Here is a 19,510-nt window from a genome sequence, read left to right on the forward strand (position 1 = left end):
TTAGTCGTTTTAGCTTTCAATATTGACTCAGAAAGAGAAAATGCATTGTTTTTCAGCTCATTCTCCGGATTTGTGATTGCTAAAAGAATGTTCTTGTAAAAAAAAATCGCGATGCTTTGTTTGGTTTGGGGGCCTGTAGCGCCACCGACAGGTGCACGTTTGTGTTCTTACAGTCACGCACGGATGGACGCTGAGTGGTGAGACTTTCGCTTTGCGTTGGGAAGCGGTCATTTGCACTCAAACGGTTCCCCGGTAGATGGTGCTAAGAAGATAGACTCTGATGTATCGCTAGATTTAATACTTATTTATTGTTAGTATTCTTCAAACTCCCATGCATTAGTATGATCAATGTCACACTGGATTGGTTCAGAATTATAATTGAAATTATGGAAGCGAGTACTAGAGGACACATAATGAGCCGTTTGCCATAGCTGACTCGTTTCAGTTCTGCCCATCGATGAACCGCTCGTCCCCATAGAGACAGGCTCCTACAACAGCGGCTGCTCCTGTCTCGCGCAGGATGACGGCAAATTCCAGGCAACCGGCGCTTGCAAACTAGCTGCATTACCTCGACAGCAATCTGAATGCTGACCAGATTTTGTGTGCGATCTCTGGATTAAGGAGCATAAAGCAGGGGGCGGCTTTAACCCGGGGAGGCCGGAGATTGGGCGGGGAGGAGTCCAGCTCAGTTGTCCGTTAGCTGAAGCCCCGAGCAGCAGGTTGGAGGTTTGGCTGCAAGAAAGACATGGAGAGGAGACCAATGCTGTGTTGAAGGTGATGCTTTGGGTTATTCTCGTGGCGCGGTTTGTTAGCGTCCGGTGGCCGCCGTTATTAGCTTAAATGAGCCACACGACTCTCTTTGGGCGCAAGGAGGTTCATGAGTGTAGCTAAATGCATGGGTCGCATGCTTATGTTTATGTAAATGCATTTATATTTATATATGTTTCGTGATAGCTCAGGCAGGTGCTGTCAAAAACAGAGGCCCAGTCCCCTGTTTCCTGTATGGATGACGTCATACGCTCAGCTGTAATGCAATGGTTGTACTGATGCGCGTGTGCAGGATGGAGGTGGAGGTGGGTGCAGGGAGGGACGGCACCAGGAGAAGACCCCCGGCAGCTCCAGCTCCTGATGAAGACGATGGAGGAGGAGGAGGAGGTGCCATGGAGGATAAGGTGGTACCCCTGGAGATGTACGACTCTGCCAGGGCCAAAATAGAAGCAAATCTCCGCTGGTTGTTTGCCAAGTCCTTCGGTGTAGGTAAGACTCTTTGTACTTTCCTCCGAGCACTGACACGAAACATTGCTTCTCAGAGAGAAACGCTTGAAGCTGAGGGATCACGAGATGTTCCTGCACTCAGACTAGTCAGTCCTGAGGTCGTGTGTTGTGTGTGAAGGAAGGTAGAGGCCACAGGACTAGTCTAGGACAGTCTCAGTTATTGTGGTGGGAAGTTCCAGTTAAGCCAAAAAGCCAAGGAATAAAAGTAGATAGGTGGAGCCATATTGGTTCTCTAAAACAGCCACAAATTATTTATTATTTTTAACATATTTAAATGTTATGACCCTGTTTTCTGTCACTAATCCACTTGCGCATTCATCTTCTCTGGCTGTCCTGCACATGCCGAATGAAGAGCATTTATTTCTCTCGAATTAGTAGCTGTTACTATGTGACTAGCTTCACAAAGTGTTGGTGCAAAGCCTGTGTTTCTCCCCGCTGGATAGCATCAGTCCTATAACAGAGTCCCTGTGCTGTGACCAAAACAGACCTCTGGTGATTGGCCTAAGTCTTTCAGACACAGGTCACCAGCCCTGCCTGCCGGCTCAGATGAGCTCTGCTAAAAGATTCCAAATGATTGCTCTACATGGGCAGAATGAATGTCGGGGTGGCGCGACGTGAATGTGGGTTTTTGTGTCACCAGCTGACTGGGGAGTGTAATCAGGAGGTCGGCTGCGATGCTAGTCCAGGATCTTTGAAGAGAACGCCCGAGCAAAGAACCTCCCAGCTCGGCTGTGCATCACAGTGTTACCTCCTCCGTGCTACCTCCCTCATGGTGGATGACTCAGTAGATTTGTCTGATCTCAGAACTCTAATGGGTTTGCTTTGTAATGACTTCTTCTGAGTGGATTCTGCGCTGTTAATGGGAGCGGCTGGGCATATGAGCACCACATTTTGTGTTGTGATATTGAATAATTTATTGAATTTGACATCGACTGCCAGAACTCGGCTTTAAATATCAGTAGCGACAGTCACGATAAAGTTTGTTGCTTTGCTACAGTGTACAGATAAAAATATATAAAAGTAAGGGAACCATAGATCCTTCTGCTGGATATCAGATATTATTAATGCTGTTGAAGATGTTGTGTGTGAGCTACTTGCTTGTGATGTCTACTTGACAATTTAGAGGGAAAATTGTATGTACGACACACAGTCAAATGATGACGAGGAATATGGTGTTGTAAAGATATTCTTCTGCCAAATGGAAAGAATGAAAGTGGCCGACTGGACTGAGCACAGACACAGTAGTGTCGGCAGGACTGTTTATTTGTGTGAGAGTCAGCGTCGTCAGTCACATGTTTAAGTGTTTAATAGGATTGCAGATGAAGGCATTACCTCCCTCAAGCATGTTTGTTTGCACTTCTGTCGAGGTCTGTATCAATCATAGAGAAACAGCCCACGAAATGGTAAATCCACACTCATGCCCGATCATTGTGGACGTTTGTGTGACTGGAAGGAGTATTGCAAGTTGTGTTTCATCTGAGTTCAATAGTCCATGTTTAGCCATTATAGGGTTCTGGAGCAGTCTAGATTCAGAAATACAGTGGTACCTCGGTTCTTGACCACAATCCGTTCCAGAAGGCCGTTCTGAGAAGCAATTGGTTTGAAATCTGAATCGATTTTTCCCATTACAATGAATGGAAAAAGAAATACTGCGTTCCAGAAGGCCTTAAAATAGTCTTTTGTAGGAGTGAATGTAGAGTGTCTGCTGCAGGTGCGCTGTTCCTCTATGTGTGTGGCCGCTGCATGTGGGAGGGGTTGCCGAGTGAGTGACGTCTCTCCAGAAGTGAAGAGGTGCCCGGTGCGTGTCCAGCTCTGAATGTGCGCTTCTGTGCAGTTTGGCTGTGACAAAGTCATAAACCAAGTAACGCTCTGTCCCAGACTCGCCTCATCCCTGTCCCAGCTCCAGCCCACAACAGGACATCAAACCCTGGAGTGAGCTACAGCCTCGGAGGTGTCGACAGCGAGCACCTCCTCTGTTTTTTTCTGTTTTACACCTCAATATGAAGAAAGTCAGTCAGTAAATGTATCTTACTGGACATGTCTGCATAAAGAGGCTGCGTTATACACAATAACAACGCGTGTCGTGGGTCACGTTATGTTTTTTTCCGGCTTTTTTCTGGGGCGTTCGAGTTCTGGATTTTCGTTCGAAATCGGAAGCAAAAACATCCCGAAATTTTAGTTCGAACCCCGATTTGTTCGAAGTCCAGAACGTTCGAAAACCGAGGTACCACTGTATATAATATCTGGTTGACAGTCACATGCACTACTATAAGATATTATGCTGTAATAACTGATCACAGTTGGCAAAAGTCCCAGCTGCTGCCCAGATTTCTACTGATCAGTCAGAGAACATGAACAAAGGGTTTGCCTCCAACCCGCCTTCTCCTTAAACACACATGGTGGGGTTTAACACTTGGATCAGGTGGATAATAAATATCCAAGCAGTTTTAGGATTAAGGAGGAGGCCCTACCCCCCACTTTCTGTTGCCACACCACATACACATCTCTGACTGTGGAATGATCCACTGAGTATTGGATGGTGAGTGGATGGGACAGCAGACAGCCCCCTCCCAACCCATCTCACTGCCGGCCTGCTTGGCATTTCCCATCGCCATCGCCATTTCCACGGCAACTGGGAAGGATGAGGGAACATTTGTGGACAGCTGGCCCCAAACAAGAGTGTTTAATTATTAAGGAGAAGTGATGAAGTCTAGATTTATGTGTGGATGTATTTATATAGAGAGATGGAACAGTTCACCACATGGCAGTAGCATTTGCGTTTGTGTGTGTTACACTTCGGACCATGATTACTAAACAAGACTGATGTAGGACATGACAGTGATCCACCATAAAAGCTCCATGTTAACACTGGCAGAGTGACACACACCCACACTTCCCAGGTCGGTGTGCAAATGGAACATTGCAGTCTGGTAAAAGAAAGAAAAAGATTTGCTTTCTTCTGCGTTTAAATTCTGTATGTGTATGTTTCCATCTTTTTCATCCGTGCATACAGAGCAGAGTATTGAATTTGATATTATATAATAAGTTATAAAGAAGAACGTAACACCATATAATAGAGGAACAGTTGAGGGGGGTAAGGTGGATGTGCAAGTTGGCCGTCAGATCTGTTTTAAGAACCACATCAGTCATGTCAGGAGTAAATTGGTTCTAGAGTAGATGCAGATGTTGAGCAGTGGTCACATTCCATGATATCACAAACAAATTCAAGCAATGTAATCTCTATGTTTTATTGTAAAGACTCTCTTTAATTAGCTTATTGTTTTCATAATTGTCTCAATTCACAGTGTAGTTCATTTTTATTTTATTAGAATATTAATAATGTGACCTTGTCGAAGCTTTACTCACCATAATTCTGTGGAAATTCAAAATATTATATTCATAATATATTCAAATATTTCGTCAGATGTTCAACTAAACTTTCCTTTAAATGTTAATATTTTAAACATAGAAACATAAATAATAGTTTTCCCTTTGAAAATGGGTTCAGAAAAGATGATTGTGTAATCTTCCAGTACGGAAATGTAAAATAAAGTTAAAATAATGCAGAGTGATCCATGAGCTAGTCCAAATGAAGACTGATGTTTCTTATGATTATCTCAGCGCATCAGCATGTGGATTGACTCCATAAAGCAGGTAAAAATAGCGTCATCGCGTCTGTGCACACGGGATGGAAGAAGCCGACCTGGTTGTGACAACACCGTCGGCTTAGCAATGGCTGCTAAGTCTTGTGAGCTTATTTGCTTAATGCCGGCGCAGGATTGCTCCACTCTTTGACCATTGACTTTGTCACACAGCTTCCATCTCTGTGAGACAGTCTAATACCCTGAAGACCTTCAGAAGGTTCTCTTATGTAACATGCTGAATCACAGCGGAACACGTGTTTTCAAATTCAATAAACATGTGGATCTAATGAAACTTAAGTTGGTTACGGAATATCGATGTCATATTTATGGCTGATATCCATCCTTGTTTTCCAGACCACATCCCCGCAGACCTGCGAGATCCTTTCTACACTGATCAGTATGAGCAAGAGCACATTAAGCCTCCCATCATTCGCCTCCTGCTGGCTGGGGAGCTCTACTTCCGGGTGTGTGGTCTCATCCTGCATGCCGAGCAGACCGCCTCGCTCCAGAGCCACCAGTCTGTCCTCCAGGTCCTTTCCCGAAAAGGGATCCACGTGTTAGAGGCTGACAACTCACCGATCTCCAGCCTGGACCTCAGTTCGGTGCCCATTAAAATGGTGCGGCAACACACGGAAGATTTATATGTCATTATTGTGACCGAAGTGAAACAAAGTCTTCCTGTCTTCTGTGTCTAAAAATACTCGCAAACGATGAATTTCAAAGATTAGAAGTGAAAGTTAAAAGACTCCTGTGTGTGTGTTTGTTGTTGCAGAGCTCCCACATGCACCTGATCGATGCCCTCATGATGGTCGTCACGGCAGGGATGATCAGCATAGACAAGGTGGTGACCAGCGTCCAGCGCTTTGCAAACTTCAGTGCCTCCAAGGAGATGCCTTTTGATTTGGAAGACGCAATGGTCTTTTGGGTCAACAAGGTCAGAAGCACCTGTCCACATTTAGATCAGTTTTTTTGTTGTTCTTGTGTTGACTTTGTTGGTTTATAGGTCAACACAAAATTGAGGGAGATCTCGGAGAAACACCACAAAATGAAGCAACATCTTCTGGACTCACCCAGTCATCAGAAGGTACATCACTCTTTGTGTGAATTCTCGACTTGACTCTGTCACTCTACACTGTGTGTTGTGAATGTCCTCAGCATCCAGATCTGATATGTATGGTCACCCTCAGAATACAAGCTGTTTAAAACACTTAAACAAGTTTTGGATTTTTTAATTTGCCACAAGAACAGGGGTTGGCTCAATTTTTAATTTTATTTTTCGCATGTCTTATATGCTTCTTCCACATTTAATAATAATTGACAATATCTACATTTCTGTTTTTCCTGTCAAACAATACTAAGCAATAAAAATACAGAAAAAAATATTTCGTCCAAGCTGGGTAAGTAACAGTATTGCAAAAATAAGGCTAGCGCACATTAAGAAAACAACAGCCCTTCAATTGAAATCTTGATAAAAAAAAGTGATTTTACAAACAAATTGTAGAATTACTGACACGATGCTGAGCAACTAGTCACATTGTTTACACTGTGTGTTACAAACATGTGACAGGCAGGGTTGGTCTGGTTCTATCTTGACCTCTTCCTGTAATGGTGGTCTTGATTCAGACGAGAAACTGGTGTCTTCGCCGCCTGCGCCTTCCTGATTATCTGATTCGCTGTTGTTGTCTGTTTCCCTTCACGTGTCTGCTGTTCTTCCTGTTTGTGTCTCCCTTCAATTTTCCTACACTCGGACACTAGTCTCCCTCCAAATGGTACTGGAAGCTGGTACCAGTAAGTGATGTGGCAACCTCCTCTGTGTGTGTGTCTGTGTATATGTATGTGCCTCTCAAATGACCCATGTTTACTGGAAGGAATCCACAGCGCCCTCTGGCGGCAATAGAAAAAACAGCATGTAGTCTTCGCCCTTTTTTAGTTGACCCCTCCTCACTTTCTCCTTCATCACTGCCTGCTTTCTTTTCGCTGGTGTAGCAGCCTGATATATTGCATGCTCTTGCCCACTGCCAATTGGAAGCAGTGGAGTTCTCTGGTGTGTAAAAGTAACTGTGATTGTTCTCCGCGTCTCATTCCCAACATCAAAAACAAGTTCCAGTTAAATAAACACAGATTGACAACATGAACAATGTTTGAATAAATAAAAGTTTGCATCCGCGAAATGGGAATCTCTTCTGTTTTCATATTTAGGTGCGTTATCGCAGGGACCACCTGTCAGGTCGGAGTCTCCAGCATTTCCCACAGTTGGACGACCTGCAGAAGGATGTGAATGACGGCGCCGCTTTGTTAGCTGTGGTCCATTTCTATTGTCCGGAGCTCATCAGACTAGAGGGTGTGTGCTATATTTATACCATCGTGTGACCAGAGATGTAAATGTGCTGGTGCTTCTTGTGTCCAGATATATGCCTGAAGGAGGTCCCATCAATTGCAGACAGCGTGTACAACATCCAGCTACTGAGGGAGTTCTCCAACGAGTACCTGAACAAGTGCTTCTATCTGCAGCCTGAGGACATGCTGTATTCTCCACCGGTGCTCAGGGTGAGACAAGAGCGCTTGCACTTAAAAAGAATCTCACACACGTGGAGAAGAGAGACCAATATTTTAACCAAATCTTTCATCTGAAAATAGTGCTACGTTCCTATTTCTCCTTCTTTCAGATGGATAGAATGATCAATACTTCCTCTGAGTCAGGGCTTCTGAACCTTTTTGATCTCAGGGCCAACTTTCCCAGAACAATGGGACCGGGGCCCATTCAAGTAATAGAACTGATTCATTACTCTTGATTTTATTCCCGATCAATAACCATATATAATCTACTTACACGTAAACAAACCAAAACCTTGTTAAGTGACGTGAAACCATGTGATCAGCGCTAATATATTTGTCATGCAACCAGCAGCAGGTGCAAGACAAATCAAATTTACTATAGAAAAAAAATACACTTGTATGCAAACTGTTGAGAAAATGGGAAAAACTGAATAAAATAAATATAATAAAACCATACATTTGATTCTCCAAAGAAGACATAAGTGACGTGTAAATAAAAGTATAAAACGTTCCAATTAATGTTCAAAACCGCTTCTACAGGTTCTTTCATGAGCAGTTTTTACTTTCTTTGTCATTTTTTCTTTTCAAGAAGTTTTCCGCAGTTGTTAACCATCACAGATTTGCAGCTGTCAAGTCAATTCAGTGGCACACTACTGCCACCATACATGGCTCATGTATTAGAACTGAGCGTCTAGTGGACATCATGGCCCAAATGTGTAATACAAGAAAACTTGGAGTGGCCCTCTAGGAGGCGCTCGCGGCCCAACCATGGGCAATTCTTAACCACAGGGCCGGGCCCTATGGTTAAGAATTGCTGCTCTAACTAGATGCTGCCTCCTCACTAGTGAACAATTTGGAGTCCATAAACCAAACACTCAAATCTTCTGCAATTTTAAATTCCAGAATAACATGTTGGTGTTTGTCGCTGAGCTCTTCTGGTGGTTTGAGATTGTCAAGCCAGACTTTGTCCAACCCAGGGATCTTCAAGAAATACGAGACGGTAAGAATCACAGTGTTACAACAACCAACAAAAAGCATTTCATACATATTGTATATTCTGAATATAAGTGCTACTGGAGATGGCAGGTAAGATCAGGGGAAGCAGATCTGGTGCAGGGAAGGTGAAGAGGAGGCTGGAGGTTTGAGCAGGAGAGGATCAAAGATGGTTAGGCAGAGATGACCGATCTGGTACTGCAGGTGGAAGAGAAATCAGACATTCAATGGCTGGTCATTTTCCAGACCTACAAGAGTCAAAGAAGCAATGTCTGACAAGGGATCAGGACAAAAGACCGGAAGTTGGCAAGTAGCCCAGACAGATCTGACCTCATAAAGTTAAGTCACAGCAGGAAGTCATCAGACTGAGTAAGGGCAGCCAGGAGGACAGGGACATCAGAGGTAGGTTTGTGGATCGTGTTTGGCAGTACTCATCTGAATTTGAAGGACAAATTATGGGGTTACATAAAACGTATTGAACGCCACACAAGATGCATGGATTCTTTAGGTCCATATGGGAAAGATCTCATTCAAGCTATACAACTGAGCAACTATAAGTAACATCCGACTTACGACCTGCTCCACTTAATTCCACCCGTACTCACGACCACGGCCAGCAGATTCTTATTTTTTTTTATTCAATGTCTGGCACCGCAGCACGTAGCAGCCCGGCATCACGTACGACAGTTACGGCAGCACAGCATCCCAGCATCTCACTCTCACACAGCCATCTACCAGAACAGATTGACATTGTGTATCCTATACAGTAGTACCTATAACCCTTGCGTCGGCTACTTTGAATGGCATTCGACGTTTGTCCAATCTGACTTATGACCGGTTGGTCGTAAGGCGGATGTTACTTGTATACAACACCTCATGTTGGAAAGGAGTGATCCAAAACTCAAAACTCTGCATGTAATTCTTCCAGTGAGACTGCTTCTCCAAACAAAGGGCTCTCGACCCCACGTGCCCGTCTCTGGTGTCTCCAAACACAGTCTTCTGACCTGTTCCAACTCCGCTGATATCGTGACAAGGCCCACGAGCCAGGAATTCAGGTATTACACCATTAAATTCATTTGCAGAAAGTCACATCATGGAATTCAACCTCAAAAACATAAATCCAATGTTGATAAGACAGCTGAAAATGTTTACATGGAGCAATTGTTGACTTCCATTATTTCTCTTAGCTCAACTCCAAAAGCATCAAGATCATCATCTCACTCTCTGTTCTCCATGAGACAGAGACAACATAAAGGTTTTGAGGAGGATGCTTCAGGTAAATGGATTAAGTCATGTGTACACTGACATAAAGCATTGAATGGAATATGAATATTTTACAAGTGCATCTTTTCAACACCCAATTTACTAGCCAAATAGCATTTGCTAAAACTTCTGAAGTGATTGTTCTGCTCTGCATCATTCCATAGATGTAATGACCAACATCCTAAAACATGCAGATGTGCAGCATCCAGGTTCATCCATGGTTCTGCCTGAGAGGAGGCCCAGGTTGGTGGTTAAACCATCACTTTCAATTCACTTTTACACCTGGCGTCTAAAGACATTTTCGTCACTCCCTGCACAGGCCGCTGTCTCAGCCCGTGCCCTACGCCCTACACTACCCTCTGGATGAGGATCCAGACAACATCAGTCTTGCCCGCTCCATTAGCAAAGACAGCTTGGCTTCCAACATGATGACGCCAAATCATAGACGAGGATCTGGAGTCCATCCACATCGACTCAGTGGTCAAAGCCTCCTCAGTCACATGCGAATAGAGGATGAGGAAGAGGAAATAGAGGAGGAGGAACTGGTGGCTGTGATCCATCCCTCTGTGTTGCCCCGACTAGGCAGCAATTTGGAGCAGGATGACCTGAAAGCTCAGAGTCAGTCGTCGTCCGAGCCTCGACGCCTTGACCTGAGCTCTTTCACTCCGGACCTGCAGGCAGACAGCTACTATTTGGAGCCTTTAATGCCCGCCACCCCTAAGCCAGCCAAAGAGAAGAGCATCAGTCTTAATAAACAGGAGGAAAGTGGGGAGAGCCGTTACAGAGCCTCTCTAGCTGCCAAAAAACACCTCTTCCAGGGGAAATACGTTCCTGAGTGCAGTAGAAGTACATTCTTATCCATGTCTGACTCAATCCCAAACTCTCCGCGTCCTCCTGCCGAAGGATCGCCGAGCACGACAGCATCTGAGCAGAAACATCCCCAAGGCTTCTTCCTGCATTTGTCAGGAGACGGCCAAAGTCACCTGTCCACTGAGATGGAGCACGACTCTGACTCCGACACGGCCGACTTCGAGGACGACGAGGACGAGGAGCTGATGAAAGAGACCGTGAGAAGTGAGAAGTGTTTCGGGGAGACAGAGGGGGAATCTTTCAAGCTAAGACAAGATACAAAGGTTAGCGAGCGCGACGATAAGGAGAGCTGCAGTGGGCGCTCCAGTCCTTGCCTCAGTACAGCGTCCATGGCGAGCAGCTGCAGCGCCTCAGGCAATGTCAAGATGACCAGCTTTGCTGAGAGAAAGCTGCACAAACTGGGCCTCCGTGATGGAATCTCCAGCACGAGCAGCTCTCAGAAGACCACGCCGGACGGCTCAGAGTTCACTCCCTGGCAGATAAGGAACGATGCCTGGGCGAAGGACCCGGAAGCTGTGTTGCCGAAGAATGTCCTTGTCAGCCCGTCCGTCGTGCCTTCAGAGCTCCTGCAGCTTCACATGCAACTAGAGGAGCAAAGACGAGCTATCGAGTTCCAGAAGAAGAAGATGGAGACTTTATCAGCACGACAGCGACTGAAGCTGGGAAAGGCTGCGTTCCTGAACATTGTGAAGAAGAGTGGAGGGAAGAGTGACACTCTCCCCCTGCCTCTAAAGCACAGCTCATCTGCTGACCTAACAGCCGAGATGAACAAACTGAAGACTCTCTCCTGCAGGGACGACTCTTGTCTGGACAGTCTGAAAGTCCAAACACATGAGGAGGACAAGGACACGAGCAACAGGATGAACGTAGCATCCCAGGAGCCTGGATCTGAGATCAACGAATGTTCGCGCTCCATTGACCTGCTCAATGAGGCCATTACTTCTATTCAGCAGCAGATGATGCAGCTCACCTTGAAGCAGAACCTGCTGATGAAGCAGAATGTGAGCTCTTCATCAGAATGTGAACAATCGTACCCCTCGGGAGCAGCACACTCAACATCTCCTACCTCAGACTCCAACAGATCTTTTGCCGTGCACTTTGTTGACATCGGCGGTGGAAACACCACTCCTGCTCGACGGCCTCCGAGACTAAGCTCAAGCCAGCGCAACAAGGATCGAAAGTTGAGGATGGACAACAGCGGCGTGACGAAATCCAACAGAGACAACGCAGACGAAGTCGTCATTGCGGAAAAGTCAGAGAGAAACGTTCAACGAAAGACAACCTTCAGAGTCCACCATGAACCTGACACAGCAGCTGACAAAGACCCATCGCAGAGCATAGCACTATCTAGTACCACTGGGAATCCCACGCCGAGAGCAGATCACGAGGAAAATAAAAACATCTCAGGGACCGAGGCTGTGGGCGGAGATGACGCCACCAGGATCAAGGCTCATTTAGTTGAAGTTGACCTGTCGGAGCTGAAAGAGTCTGCGGAGGATGGCGGTGCTGACGGCACCGCGTCCTCTGCAGATGCCGAGCAGAAGAACGTGCTGGGCTTTTTCTTTAAGGTAAGACACTGAAAGAATAATAGCCACGTCCTTGTCCTCTGCTTCATAATCCTTGTCTCCGTTTGAAGGACGATGAGAAGGCTGAGGATGAAATGGCAAAACGGCGGGCAGCTTTCCTTCTCAAGCAGCAGCGCAAAGCAGAAGAGGCAAGACTTCGCAAACTCCAACAGGAAGCAGAGACTGAGCTTAAACGGGATGAGGCCAGGTAAGTTTCAAACACTTGCCACAGTTGTTTCAGACACTAGGATCGTCACCACGACCTCTCGTTGAAGACGAAAAGCTGAAGAGGAGCGCATCCGTAAGGAGGAGGAGAAAGCCAGGCGAGAGCTGATCAAGCAGGAATACCTGAGGAGGAAGCAGGAGGCGCTGATGGAGGAGCAGGGCCTGGTGAAGCCTCGGCCGCGGCTCAAGTCTCGCAGGAGTCGGCCCAAGTCTCTGCACCGCGAACCCTCTTCCGGTTTATCCAGAGGATCGGCCACACGTAAGATGAACGAGCTGCCGTGTGTTTGTCTGGGCGGCTGGTGTTCGTCCGTCTCATGCTTTGGAGTGTGTACATGTCTGTCGTGCAGGGGACTCTCTGAAGGTTTCCATGTTGATCAAAGCCCAGGGTTCAGCTTCGAGCAGCAGGGAAGGTGAACCTGCTCTGCATGACCACATGCATCCCAATAAAAAAGTTGCTTCAGATTATCCTTCTTTATTTGGTTGACCATAGGATTAAACACGACTATTTAAGAATCGGTTTGTCTGCCTGCTTGTCCGGTTGGATGTTTCTCAGTGATTCTGTTTTGGAGGTTTCTAGTATCCAAACCTTTTGTCTTTCCTTCCCGACCCCCAGCTGAACTGGGCAGCAGCCTTCGAGGATCGACATTGTCTTTGGCAACCGAGACAGATAGTGTGATATCTGGAGGGGCAGAGTCTCAAAGGTGAGAGTCCTGTGGAGCATCTGGAGGGAGATGTTTCAATTCTTTTGTCAATTCCAGGGCTGAATCCGTCTGCTCCATGGAGTCTTTCCCGGTGCTGAGCCGAGCGTCAAGCAAGACCATGGAGAGGGACTGGGAGAGCAGCTCTTTCACGTCCTCCGTCACTTCCATAGAGTACAATGGTGAGAGCTGGCTTATGGTCCGGTGTGTTCAGTGTTGCAGTTCTGTAGTGTTTCCATGTTTTCATCTTCTCTGATCCGTTTTGTTCCAAAAGGACCCAAGCTGTTCAAAGAACCCAGCTCCAAGTCCAACAAACCGATCATCATCAACGCCATTGCTCATTGCTGTCTGGCCGGAAAAGTCAATGAAGCCCAGAAAAACGTCGTGCTGGAGGTTTGTTTTTATTATTTTGAAAGAAATAACACCAATAAATGTGACAAACCTAACTGTCCATCCGAAGGAGTTGGAGAAGTGCGAGTCCAATCACTTGATCGTCCTCTTCCGAGACGGCGGTTGCCAATTCCGCGCCATTTACTCCTACTCGCCCGACACGGAGGAGATCATCAAATTCACGGGCACCGGGCCCAGAACCATCGTCCGCAAGATGATCGACAGACTCTACAAGTACAACTCAGACCGGAAGCAGTTCACCGTCATCCCGGCCAAGACGGTGTCAGTCAGCGTGGATGCCTTGACCATCCACAACCAACTCTGGCAGAGCAAGAGACCAGGGAGCGCTCGGAAGAAGCTGGAAAGTGGACACTGATGCTTGGCGCGCGATTGGGCGGGACCCAATATGTTGAACTGTGCTGCCAGCAGTGCGAGTGGCTGAAGCTTCTGCTTGCACAGGTGACTCTTCCTTTACATTGCTGGTCTGTTCTTCTGTATGCGAGTTTGGCACCAACCATGATTGTAATGTAGCACTGAAATGAAGGCCGTCCACAGCTCAAGAACTCATGAAGAAAAGACAGGTTTCAAAGTTAAAACCTACCGCTGGGATCAATACGCGCTTGACAGGAGCCACTATGTTTCCCTCAGTATTTCTGTCAGAGCATTCACAAGGGTTTCTTTTTATACGCTTGTTGGATAGTGTCTGAAATGTCCAGTTGTGTTTTCAATATAGAGTGTATGAAGCAACGTGTGTGTGTGTGTGTGCCCCAGCTCAGAATGTGCTCTTCATTGTGCTTTAAAATAAAACAAAAAAGAGCAAAGCAACAATTTTTTTTAAGCACAGGGCTGTTGTTTTAGTGGGAGAATAGCTGTTTTTACTGTCGGGAAATAGTTTGAGGAATTATTCTGGATGGGAAGTGCTTTTGAGTGCATTATAACTTTGCAGTAATGCTTCATAAATATTGTATTTGTTTAATTTTTTTTCACGTCAGTAACACGCCGATCGTGACATGACTTATGCTGCCGAGCTGATCACAAATCGAAATTTAAAGCAATGTAGCTTAAGGCGGCACTACCATGCAGTGAGCGAACGATTTGTTGTGCTGAAGAAACTGATACTTGATATTTGTTTGCTGCATTATGTACAGTTTTTATTAGTTTTGTTTTGTAAATTATGTTAATTGACAGCCACTATGAGAAGCTTTATTCTGTTACAGGTTTTCAGATATGATTCTCATTCTGTTGGATGTTTATTTATTTTAAATATTAATTTATTTGAAAGATAACATTAAATGCATTTTTGGATCAGTGAGTTTGGTTTGTATTTTTCATGCCTGTGGTGGAATCATGACGTTTAAAGTTTGGTTGTCAAAATATTTTTTTCGGGTTAAAGGTTCACATAAATGAATTTCAAGCAAATTCCAAAGTGAAACAGTTTATTTATGAGCAAATGGTCTTAATTTTGAACAAATAATTTAACATTTATTTCCAATAATGTTACATTTTACATTTTACAACAGTATGTCAGATTCACAAATAAATACAAACGTGGAAATTGTTACTTAAATAACAAAGCAAAAACAATACAACACAGAGCTAGGCAACGTAAGACATTACTATTCAATGTAGGGAAATTGAATGTGGAGTCTTGTGTATATATATATATATTTATATATAAAGAGTACAAGAAATAAATAATACAAAAATATTGGCTATTCATTGTTTTAGTGGCATCAGACTGATGACCATAATATAACGCCTTTCCTCTATCAATGAGGAGTTTGTCTAATATATGACAAAAAAAAAGTTCATTTTTAGGTATATTCTGAGTTTTGAAAGGTTCAAAAAAAGTTCCAAAAAATAAAATAATATGCAATTACTGCATTTGAATACTAATAGGCATTATTTTTATTCTATAGAACAGTTATCTATCAGTAAAACATTATTGATAAAGCACTTTAATACGGCTTACTACGACTTTTGGTGCAGCAGATAAAATCATAAAATATTCATGAAACAAATTTTCATCTGTGATACATTACTAGATAAATAACTCACGGTTTTACACTTTTATTTTCTTTAAAACGCATCAAATTTACAATCGCTAAGATTAAGTCTACATCACTAAATTGAATCTATTGTTTCAGCTACAAAAATACACTTCAATATAACTTCTTACGGAGCTGAATCATGTCCGTTGTAAATACAGTTCTAACAAACTATTACAAAGAAGCGAACGGAACCACTTCACGTCAGACTGACGTTTGTAAATCTTTAGCATGGTGGATGAAAAAATAAACAATTTGCAAACACGACAGCCCCCGACTGTTCACCTGAAAGAGCTTATTCTGAGGCGAAAATGTCAGGGCTGACGTAAAGAGTAGGCACTCGAAAAGATTGTTCAACTCCAGCACTGGAACAAACTGTCCTCCTTCAGACTCCGCGGGGGTGATCAGGTCTGAGCAGGAGAGGGCTGAAAGAGGGGAGGGAGACTGTTAAGGTCAGCGCTGGGATCAGAGCTGCGTGTCCTCTCTGGAGTCTGAGCAGGTCTCGTGTCTCTCTTTCAGACTGCTGCTGCGGACAGGAGGCTCCTCGGGGACATGAGCCAGAGGGTCGGAGCGGATCAAGTAGCTGAAATGAGGAGAAACGTGGCTTCAGGTCACGCTCATAAAACGCTCTAATCCAAATCATTTTACATGAATCGGAAGATTGGAAAGAGAAGGAATAACTCTAATGTGACTCTAAATCTCTCAGATTGAAACACTCTCAGCTACTGAGGTGGAACTCAAAACACACTGTGCTTGTCATTGCAATGTGATTTTCAGACTAGGTCAATGTGACTACACTGGTCTGAAACTGGTTACTTTCGAGGAAAGATTCTTGTATCATGATAGTCAAACACACAGCAGAGAAAAACAGCAGTCAGTGCTGGACATGTTCAGGTTGATGTGGATGATCATTGTTTGCACAGGGGATTATGGCAATGAATCCAGGCAAACGCGAGTGTAAATCGGCTCATACACAATGTCATTCAGCTCCAGCCTGGTGTCAGGTGAAGGGTTGATCAGCACGTAGGAGAGAGTGTTCTGCTGGTCATTCTGCTCATCTGGAAAACAACCAATAGATCACAGTCTAGAAGGGACACCGCTCAGATGTCAAAAAAACACACACACACAAAAGGGACCTCACCCTGCAGATACCCCAGATTGACCCTGTTCATGACATCACTGGCTGTCAGATTGGTTAGATCTTCTGAAAGCAGTGAGAAAACCACCCAAAAGAATAGTCAGGAACACTCATGCGCGTGTGCTTCATCGAGCCTCTCACCATATCCAGACGTGGGGAGGCCCAGATGTTTCATGCGGTTGCGCACCAGCTCGGACAGCTCCTCCCTCTCTGAGCGTCTGTACAGGCTGAGGCGCTGCTGAGCGATGCGCTGCGTGTGGTCTTTGCTGGAGTCACGACTCAGACCCTGCCACCTCACGCTCTTCTTGCTCAGCCGTCGCGCCCACTGCATGCTCTTCTTCCTCAGCAGGGGGTGGTCTGACTGGTCGTTACTACGGGACTCGTCCCCCTTCTCCTTGGTGTCTTCACACTCATCTCCACTGACCGACATCTGGGACTGAGAGTTTAGATCCGTCAGTCTTGCCATTCCTCAAGTGTCAATACTAAGGCATCCTATTTTTAATTGTTTTAAAGTACAACAAACAGTGCATGAATGCATTGAATGCATTGAATGCATTGAATGTACCAACCTCAGACGTGGTGAAAATGTGCGACTCTGTCCGGTATATCCCGATCGGAATCTCTGCACTGGAGGAGCAGAGCTTCTGGAACAATCTGCCGTAGGTACTGATCCACAGATCCCCCTCAGTCACTTTCATCTGCAGCAGTTACAATTCAGTGACATGCACCACTTTAGGCGGCTTCCACAGAGAGCTCACCGCACAGAGGAATCCAGATCCTGGAGTTGTGTCCAACCCAAGCAGCAGTCTGGCTATGAGAATCATGTAGTCCTTCACAAACGACTGCCAAATACAAGGATGACACTATGAACCGCGCTAGCCATCTCCCGACAGAACAGAAGGGGGCACTCGTGCTCTCCACAGAGGTGTTTCCACTCAGCACGCGTCATCACAAGTCCAGTTTGTTGTTGCTGCAAGTGTGTGTGCGCCAACCTGATAGAGAAGTGTGTCCAGCATGCTGATACTGAATACTCTTCCTGCGGCGAAGGGGAGGCGGAACATGAAGGCCAAGTTCGATCCTTTATCTCGCTCTTTCTGTGGGAGATACAGCCCAGAGTGTGACCGAAACCCGACAGTGTCGCAGTTACAGAACTCCAACTGTCATCACAGCACAAGTGAGCCGACATGTCTCATGTGTTACCTTCTCCAGCTTGGACAAAGCCAGAGAGTAGCAGTCCTTGGCTCTGAACTGCATGAACCTCATGTTGGACGGATGAGTGAGCTCAGTGATGATACTGAGGCTCGGGAACAACCTGGAGAGAGAGAGAGAGCGAAGGCTCTTACATTAAGAGCAAGACAAAAAAAAGGCAAAAATAATGCTTTTTTTTAAGTATAGCAGATTAGGATGAGAAGACCAGCTCACAAGAAATGAAGGACATAACATGGCAGATGTGTAACAGGTACACACATAGATAAACCAATTGAACAGTCAGGATTTCAAAAGCTCCCAAGATCACCTCAATAAGGAGCATCCTGGGTTTCAAATGATTGCCTTCAGAATTTTCCGGGATTCACTTATTAAAGAAGGAATGTGTTCAAAATGAAGTGACAAAAAGCACAGGACTTCAAGGACTGAAATATACAGGGACAGAAAGTGGCTGGACAGACTGCCAGCCCCACTGAATTTAAGAAGGAAAATAGATGTTGTTGATACATAAGCCGCACCGCTCTATAAGACGCAGGTTCAGTGGTGCTGTCTGTGGTGCAGACAGGTCAGTGGTACACCGGCTTAAAAACAGTTTTCAAAACTAGTTTTGAAAACGGCGTCCAGCATTGAGAGGGACAACATAGTGGAAACAAGCAATGTAATACGGAGCGTCTCGCTGCTCTCGCAATAGACAAGGTGCAGCTCTCCAGCCGTGATCAAGTCAGAGGCCAAAACAGCCGACTCACTCGTGTTCATGTCGGACTTTTGTGCCGAACACACACACATCTTTTATTCACATTAAAGCCCTCAAAATGTGCTGTTTTCGCCCGCGTGCCCAAAGTTCCGACACCACTTCCGGTCTCAGCGGCTGCTTCTTGATTCCAGACCTACAGGTGTGATGTTGAAGGATGTTGAAGGAGCTGTGAACTCACAGGTGAAAACAGTGCATTTTGAGGGCTTTAATGGTAAAGCCTCACTGAATTGATCACTGAAAATGATAAAGCCCTCAAAATGCTTTACCATTATATATATATATATTTTTTTTTTTCATTTTTGTCATGAAATGTGACTATATATTATGGGTATTTGTCTTCACTTTTTTAAATGAAAAATGATGCTTTGTTGTGTATCTTTAATGTCTTTGGTATGTGTCAGTGTCTTTGTTGTCATTGGCTGCTGTGACAAACTGAATTTCCCACTGTGGGACAAATAAAAGCCATCTAATCTACGACAGGAGAAGGTAGAGGAATGGGAGGAGGCCCAAGGATGAACCCAAGAGATCATGTCAGAAGAATATGAGGATGTCTCTGGGGAGATGGATGGAGAGAATTATGAACTTTGGCTGCTCCCCTCGCAACTCAACCCCATGGGAGCAGTTGAAAAAGGACAGACTGACAACAAGACAGTAGCTACCTGAACATCGTCTGGACGTTCACAATGGTTTTGGCATCAGCCATGTAATCCTCCTCCGCACTCATCGTGCTCTCTTTATCCACCACCACCAGATTATCAGCGTAGATGATCCCGCACTGCAGAAGGCTGTCGAGACTGGAGCACAACAATCGTAAACCCAAGCTAATCTGCCCGAAAGACGTTTTCAATTAAATCCGAGATGAGACAATAAAGTTAATGGAATTAT

The 19,510-nt window shown here is 45.1% G+C and overlaps 2 protein-coding genes across 6 annotated transcripts in view; one reads left to right on the plus strand and one right to left on the minus strand.

Moving 5' to 3' along the window:
• The first annotated feature begins 463 nt into the window (after window positions 1-463).
• LOC128749198 (calmodulin-regulated spectrin-associated protein 1-B-like) lies at window positions 464-14,785 on the plus strand. 4 transcript variants are annotated; one of them, XM_053848553.1, is made up of 20 exons: window positions 464-774; window positions 1,061-1,257; window positions 5,274-5,536; window positions 5,692-5,853; window positions 5,923-6,003; window positions 6,675-6,707; window positions 7,119-7,260; window positions 7,327-7,466; window positions 8,379-8,475; window positions 9,397-9,523; window positions 9,656-9,744; window positions 9,896-9,974; window positions 10,051-12,169; window positions 12,238-12,374; window positions 12,442-12,650; window positions 12,739-12,801; window positions 13,005-13,092; window positions 13,150-13,271; window positions 13,364-13,482; window positions 13,550-14,785. In XM_053848553.1, the coding sequence occupies exons 2-20, from the start codon at window positions 1,062-1,064 to the stop codon at window positions 13,853-13,855; spliced, it is 4,572 nt and encodes a 1,523-aa protein (XP_053704528.1). In that variant the 5' UTR covers window positions 464-774; window position 1,061; the 3' UTR covers window positions 13,856-14,785. The 4 variants fall into 4 exon arrangements, with proteins under 4 accessions (XP_053704528.1, XP_053704546.1, XP_053704536.1 ...); XM_053848571.1 differs by lacking the exon at window positions 12,739-12,801; XM_053848561.1 differs by lacking the exon at window positions 6,675-6,707.
• A 155-nt stretch (window positions 14,786-14,940) lies between these two features.
• Window positions 14,941-19,510, minus strand: part of kcnt1a (potassium sodium-activated channel subfamily T member 1a) — a 36,178-nt gene continuing 31,608 nt past the window's right edge. For both annotated transcript variants that reach the window (XM_053866901.1, XM_053866902.1), the window contains 9 exons: window positions 19,285-19,419; window positions 17,866-17,977; window positions 17,658-17,759; window positions 17,424-17,507; window positions 17,235-17,363; window positions 16,807-17,101; window positions 16,669-16,731; window positions 16,501-16,585; window positions 14,941-16,110 (listed from right to left, as the gene is read on the minus strand). In XM_053866901.1, the coding sequence (XP_053722876.1) occupies window positions 15,993-16,110; window positions 16,501-16,585; window positions 16,669-16,731; window positions 16,807-17,101; window positions 17,235-17,363; window positions 17,424-17,507; window positions 17,658-17,759; window positions 17,866-17,977; window positions 19,285-19,419 (1,123 nt within the window). In that variant the 3' untranslated portion in view covers window positions 14,941-15,992. The remainder of the gene's footprint in view (window positions 16,111-16,500; window positions 16,586-16,668; window positions 16,732-16,806; window positions 17,102-17,234; window positions 17,364-17,423; window positions 17,508-17,657; window positions 17,760-17,865; window positions 17,978-19,284; window positions 19,420-19,510) is intronic.

The sequence above is a fragment of the Synchiropus splendidus genome, chromosome 1, assembly GCF_027744825.2.
Source record: "Synchiropus splendidus isolate RoL2022-P1 chromosome 1, RoL_Sspl_1.0, whole genome shotgun sequence".
NCBI classification, from domain to species: domain Eukaryota; kingdom Metazoa; phylum Chordata; class Actinopteri; order Syngnathiformes; family Callionymidae; genus Synchiropus; species Synchiropus splendidus.